Source organism: Astatotilapia calliptera, chromosome 16, assembly GCF_900246225.1.
Source record: "Astatotilapia calliptera chromosome 16, fAstCal1.2, whole genome shotgun sequence".
NCBI lineage: Eukaryota > Metazoa > Chordata > Actinopteri > Cichliformes > Cichlidae > Astatotilapia > Astatotilapia calliptera.
Window position 1 is genome coordinate 9,514,282 of NC_039317.1, and position 10,375 is coordinate 9,524,656.

Here is a 10,375-nt window from a genome sequence, read left to right on the forward strand (position 1 = left end):
AACATTTGCACAACAGTTGGTAAAGAAAAGAAAAGAAGAAATGATTACTTCAATGTCGGAGAAAGCTGATGCTGATTTGTTGTTGAAAAAAAAAAGAAAAGGTCGAGAATTTTACAACTTAGAATAAAGGAAAATTCACGTATTTTGAAATAAAAATTATGTGTGATCATCATAGTTGTTCTACTGATAAAATTATTTCCCTCAGTGGTGGAACACTGATAACTAATTCCATTGCTATTGTATATTCATACATCTGAAAAAGTGCCGCAGGCCTGGCTAGTCATAGTAATAAAGGTAACTTGGTACTTTGCATCATTGGTCACGTAGGACTGAAGTTCTAATACTGCACAGTAGAAAAACACAGGATAACACAGTAGAGGCTGGGCAGTTCTGCCAGTTTGGGTTTCAAGTATTCCTTGTAAATACACAGAAAAGTATTTTAGTGGATTTTGAGGTCTGTAGACTTGATGCTTTTCATTTGATGTCCTCACATCCCCTCTGCCATCATTGAAACTTCCAAACTCTTAAATGCATGTCATGGAGACAAGCAGCACAGAGGCGTCTTAGAGAACAGAAATAAGTGTGTCCTTCCTCCCCCCTCTCTCTCTCCCCTCCTTATCCTTTTTGGGAGAAGCTGTAACCTAAGGAGGAGAAGCTAGCAGAGACATTAGCATAGTGGGGGTTATCATCAGGGTGCGAAAAGTGTGGAGAGTTTCCAGCAAGTACACATTGCCGGTGGGAAGTTCAAGGAGCCTGTGATTATAGGGATTTTCCAAAAATTACACAGAGCCAGTGGGTATTTCAGGGCCCTGGGACTGTGGCTTATTCTCAGATAATAAACAGAGCCGGTGGCATCAATTAGCAACACTTGCCAACCTGATGCATTGTGCTTATTTTAGTGCGAATATACAACGAAAGAGGGCTAATTGAGCCTTTGCAGAGCTGCACATTTGTCATTTATATAACTCTTTTTTTAAATTCATTTTTAAAAATTCATCTCCTGCTTTGCCCAAGCTCTCATTTCACATGCATATTTCATGCTTTTCTTTGGATAATAAAAGGAACATTTCTATGTTTCTCCACAGGTGTTTCTCCAGGTCGGACCACCTGGCCTTGCACATGAAGAGGCACATCTGAAGGACAAGAAGAAAAGAAAAGGAGCAGGAGGAGCACGAGGAGGAAGAGGAGGAGCAGAAGGAGAAATAGGAGGAGAGATAGGAGGACAGAAGAATGGGCAGCCATGCTATCGACTGCCTGCGTCATATCCCCCCCGCCGCCCCTCCCCCAATCCAAACACCAGTAGGCTCAAACAGCCATCGGGGGGAAAGTTGGGCAGGAGGAAAAAGCGAGGAGTAGCTAGATTGTTGTTTTTCTTTAAAATTACACATCACGTTTGCAATAGTAAACACTTCACACACACCTGTCTTTGAATGCATCACCCCGGTGAACCCCGGACACTCTCATGCAGCTCTGGGGGCTTGGACACTGCCAGATCAACATGTACTCAACTTGCTTGACAAAACATTTTCTCGCCTTCTTTCTTTTTTTCTTTTTTTTGAAACTTTCTCCGTAGTCAGTGTGTTAAACTTATCGAGTCACTTTGGATGAGCAGAAACTTTTAAATATCCATGTAGTCAGCTGTTAGTGCTTTACCGGCTTTTGAAATCAGATATTCGACTGTTTTTTCTTTTTCAGCTTTCTTGCTCTTTTCTTATCGACGTTTCTCATACACGGAACACACAAACCGTCACCTGCCGCAGTCAGCTCCAGTACTCATTGTGAAGAAAACAACAATGCCAAATCTGCAGGAGAGAGACTGTACGGATTGACTCCCAGCACGGGTGACAATCGAACCCACGGCCCGGGACACCGCTGGTGTGCCCACGGGGCCTCGGTCAGCGGGTGCCGCTGCAGCTCTCAGGCTCTCCTCCAGTGGGTGTTTTGCATCTCTCACCTTCACCGAGATGCCTGCCGCCTCCGCAGGCCATCTGACAGAAATGCGCAGCGACACTTTCTTCCCTTTTTTCTACTTAGAGGACGATAATTCTTCTTCTTATTGTTATTTAAAAAAAAAAAAAAAAGAATGACACATTTTTTCTCTCTGTGAGGAAAAGATGTCTTAAAACTCACAGCAATGTGTTTGAGAAGAAAAAAACTACAAAAAAAAAACTAAAAAAAAAATCTAAGAAGACTTTAACAGAATGTTTGGGATGAGAAGGAGAGCGTTGTTGGTCTTTATAATCTCCATGTGCACCGACTGCATCTGCAGACTGCAAGAAATCAGTGGATGAACAAACAACAGAATCACACAGACTCTCAGAAAAGGGGTTTGTGTCTGTGCTTTTTTTTTTGGACTAAAATAAAAAACAGAAAGTAGAGAGGTCTTCATTTGTGTGCTGCTCTTTCTGCCCTGTGACTCCCTGCAGCTGAAAAACAAAACCTTGTTATGACCTCTGTGGTCTCGTACTCTACAGCAGCCGGGCAGAGGATTGCTTAAAAACTGGGAATATGTTTCTTGGTTATTTGTTTTTCTTTTGTTTTGTTTTTTATTTTCTTTTTCATTCTGATTCTGAAAGTCATCCTCGAGCGCTTTCACAGACTCTGAGATCTCATCTCCCTGGCAGCACTGCGGGGCGAGAATGGAAGCTCAAGAGCTGCTTTTTGGTTATTCACGTGGAACTAAAGATGCCAGCCGACCTTTGTGTGGTGGCTCTGAATAGACACGGTCACATCGACCTGTCAATTTTGCTTGTTTCATATCCACTGACTGCACTGACTTTTCTTTTTAATTCTTTCCAATGTTATCTGTGCTTTTTCCTTTTTCTACGGCGAAAAAATAAGGATAAAAGGAACACAAAGGAAAAAAAAATCATAAAAGACTTGGAAAAAAAACAACACAAAAACAATTCTGTCTCACTCTACACGCTGCATACAGAACAAGCACACATGCTCCGTCAACACACACACACACACACACTTACACTGCAGTTCTTACGCTCACGGCTCCTCTTGAGATAAGACTAATAAGATTTAGGAAAATAATTATTAAACTAATGAACAGAGTTGGGGGAAACAACACACACTGCATGGCAGGCTTTGTTGCAAACGCACACACTTGCTCATGAACACACATGCACGCACGCACACTCTTCCTGGAATTATATGTTCTGCTCCCAAATCTTTTTTCACAGTAGGAATTTAGCAACTGTTGTTTAGCAGAAGAGTATCTTAGCTCTCGGCTGGAGGTAACAAATGATTCCAAATCCTTTGAAGTGAGAAATCAGCTTGTTCTCAGTTCCAACAATCACCCACATATCCCTCACTACAGCTTGTGCCTCTCATTTAATCAGCGTTTTTTCTGGTTTTTGGTTGTTGTTTTTTTACTTCAGAGACTTTGGTTACGTTGTTGGTTACAGTTGAGTCAGTGGTCAATGTTTTCATCTGAAATAATCATAAGAAAGCAGCTGCGGCAGATCTGAAACATTAAACCAGCAGCAGGCGTGTAGTATTATTATTAAAGATGGTTTATGCTCGTGGGAAAAAGTGCTTCAAGATGACAAAATTGCCTGAAACGTTCAGGATAACCCCTGATGTAGCCTGAAAATTGAAGCTGTTAGCTAGACTGATGGGGGATGTCAAAGCTTGCTGTGTAGAAATTCCAGCTCTGGTTTTGATCTGGCAAATCAAATGTATTTTCCAACTTGATGGTGCTGTGTAAAAACTATGTTATTTTTGACAAAATACTCAGCACCCACAACCATATAGATGCGTCCTTTTCATGACTGATTTAACACACGTAAGGTTGAATCACCTGAGGTTCATAATGTGCAATGAAAACACTGACTTTTATCTGTGCCCTGAAAGTAATCAGCAACAATTTTAATGTAAAAAAACAGAAAAGAAAAAAAGATGGATCTGAGAAAACTGAGGTAAACGTGTGTCCACACTGCCTGCTTTCTTTGCTCAACAGTTGATGGGGAAAAAAAATTAAATTAAAAAAAAAATGCACTCGCCTTGCATTCGGGGCACTCGGCACCAACAGACGCTACCGCTGCATCCGCCCACCACCACCCACTGTATATGCCCCGCAGCACGTGCAAACAGTCCATTATTCACTGCTACTGACTGGGTGCAGTTGGGGTGAGGGTGCAGGTTCCTGAAGCTCGCAGGAGGTTTTCACATCCCAGTGTACCCAGTCATCGTGCCAGTTGGCTTCGCCAGCCTTCATTAGGTGAAGCAGCGAAAACATTCCCCTCCGATGGGGAATGTTGGGGGGGGTTATGGTGCAGCTTCGAACAATCGATACCAAAAACCTCCAGCGTGGAACTGCCCTTCAGCCACGGGCAGAGTCTCACCACTCAGGAGAGATCAGTGGGAGACCGCCTCCGTATGAATTCAGTGTATCTAGTGGCAGCTTTCACTATTAACTCTCTCTCTTTCTAAATATGACAAAGCAGCCCGTGTGGGAGGCGAATCCAGTGTTTCACTTTTGATTTCATTTGCCCCGTTTGCTGGTTTCCGTTACAGAAGCTGTGTCGATGGTCGTGTTCGTCGTTATTGGATAATGCAAAGTCATGCCGTCGGCGTCGAGGCATGCAAAGAGGCCCTCCCATACAACGTACAATCATAGAGGGATCAGGATTGTAGCACTTTTGTGAGGCTTTTGATGGCATGAATGTGTTTATGTGTGCATGTATGTGTCCCTGTTAGGCATACTGTGATGGGAAGCAGTCATTCAGCAAAGAGGTTTATAACTGACTTTTTAAACTGGTAAACAAGTGTGCGGCTGTGTGAAGGAAGAACTGGTCAATGCATTTGCTGTTGGATTTTTTTCTTTGGTCAAAGCAATGGCTGACAATGTGTTTATTAGGGTTTTTTTTCTTTTTCTTTCCTTTTGACCCTCCAATTATTCATTCATCCATGCATACAAGTCATTGAGCTTGATGACTTGCATCGCATTAAAGAGATGCTAATTCATGCCTTGCACTACACAGGTTTATCTTAAACCATGTAAAATCAGACTGCCTGACAGATTAGTTGGCATTCGGTTCAAATTATTTGGAAGACGGCTGTCGTTTATATGTTTATATGTAACTATAAAAAAACGTAAAAAAAAAAAAAAATCAATTAGTGGTTTTTGTGCCTATTTATAAAAAATAGGAAGCAGCATTTTGCATTCATGCTAATTTAAACTTGACTTAAATTAATCTTTCACAAACTTTGAATTAAAGAATGCTAAAAAGCAAAAACATTGTGCTTAAAGGATTCTCTAAGAAGATTTGTCGCTTTGAGCACATTTCTGTGTTGGTTTTGAGCAGTTGTGCCACTCGCCACACGGGCAAAAAAGCTAAATTGTTTGTTACAAAAACAAAATTAAAGATTGTAGTGCTTGCCAGCATGAAGCGATTGCAACTCACAGTTCATCTCCTCGTAAATGATAACCCCTCTTGACATTCGACAGATCGCAAAGTCACTTCAGATACAAATTCACATTTCATTCCCTTCACGTCTGAGCCTGTCAAAGCAGGTTTTCTGTCACAGTGTTGCCCGGGTCTCCTGTCGTCTCTCAGGCTCCTCCAGGCCCGGCTAGCTGCCGTCCCACAGCTCTGATTAGCATTAACTCTCGGTCCTCTTCTCAAGTTGCAGTTCAGCTAATGAGATAGCTCTGGGTCACAGGGAAATTTAGTGGTCTGGAGAAAGAGAAAAAAAAAAAAAAACAACAACAGGGACCTTGAGCCCGACTTACACCCAGTGGACACATTTGATGTAGAACAAACAGAAAGTCCTGTTAGCGCAGAGAAATATCAGGAGACGGTGAGATACTCACTGAAGAGGCTGAACTTTCATGGAAAAAAAACAAATAAAAAAAATCATTTACCTACATGAATATCCAGATCATTAAATCAGCCATTGCATTTTATCTCATGGATTACAGATAAAATAAATTACCATTTATCTGCAAAGTCCCAACAGATATTTAATCCACTCCACGTCCCCCGATCCTCCCCCGTGGTTCACAGTTAGTGCCATTCTAATTTTCCTCTCTCCCTCCATCCTCACCCCATCTCTCCCTTTCTGTCCACAGCAGTTGTCCATGCACTATCAGCTGCGGGAATGCTGAATGCACACTTTACACGTTTTGCCCAAAGATTTGCATATCTGCAAGTTAACTGCTGTGAATGTAGTAGATGTAGTGGAAAGAGCTGAGATGCAGAGGTGCAGAAAAGGAGTGGTGGATGGACGGTGGGAGGAGAGGGACTGTTGATCTTACATAACCGTTCCTGTTAAAGCGTAATTACTGGTATGCTCCAACGCTTCATGCTTCATAACATTCTCGGTCCTCTCGTCTACTGTCAGCTGGAGCCGAACTCATTGTTCACAAATGTAAAATAACGTTTTCATGGTCTTATAGGGTGCCTGGTATAGTGGCGCTAGCAGCTTAAGCAGGAGTGAAGTAGCTTTAGTTTAAGTTAGCTTCTTAGCACACTGCAGATAGCACTGTCAAGTCTCATTTCAAAGTCAAGGTGGGCTTGAGTCTTTGGGAATGTTTAACCATTATATAAGCAACTTCAGACAGGTTTTCCATTCCCTTTCATTAAATGGATAGAGTTTAGGGAGAATCTGGAGAATTTGCTGAAGGTGGTTTCACACTGAAGGAAGAGTCTGAATCTTGTTAGCTCTCTAAAAGCCTTGGTTATGTTAATGGGAATAAACCTTTTCTCTGACAAAGAAAACTTACTAATTCTAAATTTAGTGACCTGAAATTCAGTTTTAGATGATTAGCCTGTTAATGCTGTTTAAATTAAGTGTAAGCTTTTTCAGTAAGAGAGCAATAGCTATGTATATAGCTAGTATTCGCTGGCTAAATAGCTAGCTAGCACTAGCTATGTATAATAGTAGTGCTTTTACACCAAAAAGCACTAGCTATATAAAAACATATGTAGCTAGAGAACTAGCTTGCGAGCACTGATTATGTACAAGTGTAAAAGCATAAAAGCACACCCAGTGTGAAAACGACCTTCAGACATTCTCTGTGGCCACAGTTAGTTGTTTAGACACAGTCCTTTGATGGATAAGGCTTCAGTTTTCACAGTTTTCCACCATATCGTCCTGATGAAGGATTGTCACTTCTGGCAGCTTTTGTAAATAGCGTGAGATCTTTCATGCAGACCGCTCTGTCTGTAATTAACCATATGTGGCGAACAGCATCGCTCAGACATTTCAGCGTTTCTATAGATCTGCTTTAGTTCTTGCAAACATTGCACTACATGATCATACTTAGCTATTGCACTCTTCATGTGCGCGCACTGCTAGCATAGTCTGTTGGAGCACTCTGTCAAATATCCACTTAACATTTGTTACATGACCAGGATGCACATGGCCACCAAGAACTATTTTCCACAGGTCACCTTGCAGCAGATCAGACTGACATATCTGCTTAAAACTCCAGTTAAATGCCTTTTTCATCACTCTTTCTCTGGAGGAATATGTCGTACTCTGAAAACACTCAGTCATGCTGTGACTTGGTTGAACTTTCTTGGTATCAGTGGCATCCCAGAGTGACGCTGTCTGTAACTACTGTGTTTGTCCATGCTTGATGTGTCAGTATATAAGAGATTCACAGATCTTAACCCTTCTCCTTGTGTCTGTATGTTTCACTTCACCTACACCAAACCCTCTCTACCAAAACCACGACCATCAGAGCCCTCTGGGACCCAACACGCTCATAGATATCCAGCTGTTCTGAGAAGTATTCTCAAGAGCTATGCAGCTTGGGATCCCCAAGCAGTTCTTTGGTGAGACTGCAATAACTTTTCAACTTTACCAGCTTAATGTCCTCACTGGGTACAGTTTTTTTTTTTTTTTCAAATGACTCATCCTTGTAGGTGCTTTACACACTCTGTCAGTTAATCTGCTCAGTTGGCCTGATGCCTGATGCTTTTAGTTAACAGACTCCTTCTTGGAGTCTATCCTGTTCTGTCAGTATGTATGTGGCAAAAGGATTGGTACCAAAGAATTAGGTTTCTCTGTGCTATATTGTTATGGGAAATAGTGCCCTGTCACAGCCAAGGTAATATTTGTTTCACTGACTAACAAGTTTGCGTTGAAATATTTGATTTTTGGCACATTATTTTTTTAGGGTATCAAAATGTTCAGTCCAGAATGGCTATTGTCTGTTTAAACATTTTTTTTACGTGTGATTTTATGACAATTTTATGCAATCATATGCAATCTATACAATTTTTATTTTAGTTACAGTCACTTTTGAAGACTTCCCATCAACATTTCAGTCTACAAAAGTCTATAGCTTTAGCAGGCTATCAACCGTATTCCTTAGAGATTACATTTCTGAAATAGTACAGCAAAATGATTTTGAAGGAAATATAACGTAACTGTTAAAATGATGCAATCATGCTGCCAGGCAACCTCAAATCTTTCAGACAGAACACTTATGTAATTTAGGTTTAACCTTAGCTTTCAGAAAAGATCTTACTTGTTCAAAGTGACTGTGTATTTATATGCCTTTTGTTGTAAGTAACATGGTAGAAATGACATGCACTTTTCAAGTATTACCGTCCACGCTAACAGAAAGTTTATTTGGTTCCAATCCTTATGCCACATATCGTGTGGCCAATCCAATATTTGTATTAACTGTGAGTGGTATTTCAGCACCTTTGTATGGCCCACTGTGTGTACTCAAACCACAGCTGTTGAGGGATCCCACTTATATATTTTCTGGGATGAATGGACATGTAGAAAAGTGAATTAAGACAAGCAGATGTGTTTTCACCATCACGACATCCTTCTCACCTGCCCTGCAAGGGCTCTGTAACTCCGTTCATATCAACCTTGGATCCATGACCCTTCACTCCACCCCGCCCTCCTCTCTTCTCTCACTGTCACCTCTGTTGAGTTGAGTTTCTTTTCCGTTCTCTTGTTTTACTTACGATTTTTTGCTGTACAAAGTGTTTAAAATATTATTTGTATTATATGATGTTAGTATGGTAATGTTCTTTATTAAGGAAGAAGAAAATTTATTTTTGTTACTGGTCTGTTTCATAATTCTTTTCTAAATTGGTATTGTAAGATATCTATGCAAGAACTGTTAAGTGGAGCATTTTTATTTAAGAATGTAATATGTGTAATAAATGGTAGAATCTGCTTTTGGCTCTTTTCGGTTTTGTTCAGTCAAACCTCACATAAGCGTTTAACATTAATGAAGACGATTCAAAGCACAAAGTGATCCCATCTGGTGAAGTTCAAATTAAAATGAAAAATACGGTAACTAAAATTTATCACGTTATTTGCATGCTGTTACCGCTGCCTGGAAATGTTTGGTCATCTCCCAACACACTAGGTTAGAAGACAAACACAGTGATACACAGTGATTCAGCATGAATACACATTAATGTTGCTGTTTAATTACAGTGGTTATTATTGTTGTAATGACAAATGTACTGAACAATCTTTTCTTTAATATTCTTTTGGTTGTTCCTATTAAAAGCTGAACATTGTGACCCAAACTGAATCACCAATGACATCAACATAAAATTCCAGTTTTTTATTTAGTTTTTTATTTTGCACAATCTGATACTGATATGGTACTGAAAACAGGAATGCATTTATGTGCTGAAGGACAGATGGTGTTATGAGCTGATAATTCAGTCCTAACTCCTGGAATGAAAAGTTTGTTTTACAACTTTTTATTTCTAAGCAATTAATGCCACGATTAAATTTCTTGAATAAATTGGTTGGGTGACCAAACAAAAAAGTAGTGATTGGCCTTTTTACTGATGGCCTTTTTACTCCTTACAGAGGCTAAATGGTTTAGGTTAACCCACACTCTGTGAAAACAGCCTGAGGGCTAATGAAATACAGTCAAAAATGAAAGGAAAGAAAGGGCAACAAGGGGAAGTAAACTGAGGGAAGCCAAATGTTAACAACACAACTTAGCACCATGAAATGCCTTAATTTCAGTAACAGCCAGAGAGAGCTAGCAGCAGCAGGTGATGTGCCAGCAGGCTCAGTTCAGTTCAGTTTTATTTGTATAGCACCAAATCACAACAGCAGTCACCTTAAGACGCTTTATATTACAAGGTATAATTGAGTTGTTGGTTCAATTATTTGTTCAAAAGCAGTCTAACGATGTGTGAGAGATCGAGAAAGTAAGGGGGCCCGCAGAGACTGCTTATGTATGGGGCCCCGAATTCTGGACTGTGCCCCTGTCTCTGCATATAACGCACACATTTTGCTTGCTGTGGGTGTCAAAATGACATTTTTACTGTGCACTTTGTGATTCACACACACAAAAAGGGATTTATGTTAGGCTAGTGTAGCTGAGAGAAGAAGAAAAAGCGAATAAAAGATTTGTCTC

The 10,375-nt window shown here is 40.5% G+C and overlaps 1 protein-coding gene across 1 annotated transcript in view; it reads left to right on the plus strand.

Annotated features, from left to right (window-relative positions):
• Positions 1-2,061, plus strand: part of klf7b (Kruppel like factor 7b) — a 66,943-nt gene extending 64,882 nt beyond the window's left edge. The window contains exon 4 of the mRNA XM_026143987.1: positions 1,086-2,061. Coding sequence (XP_025999772.1) covers positions 1,086-1,137 — 52 coding nt within the window. The 3' untranslated portion in view covers positions 1,138-2,061. The remainder of the gene's footprint in view (positions 1-1,085) is intronic.
• Positions 2,062-10,375: the final 8,314 nt, after the last annotated feature.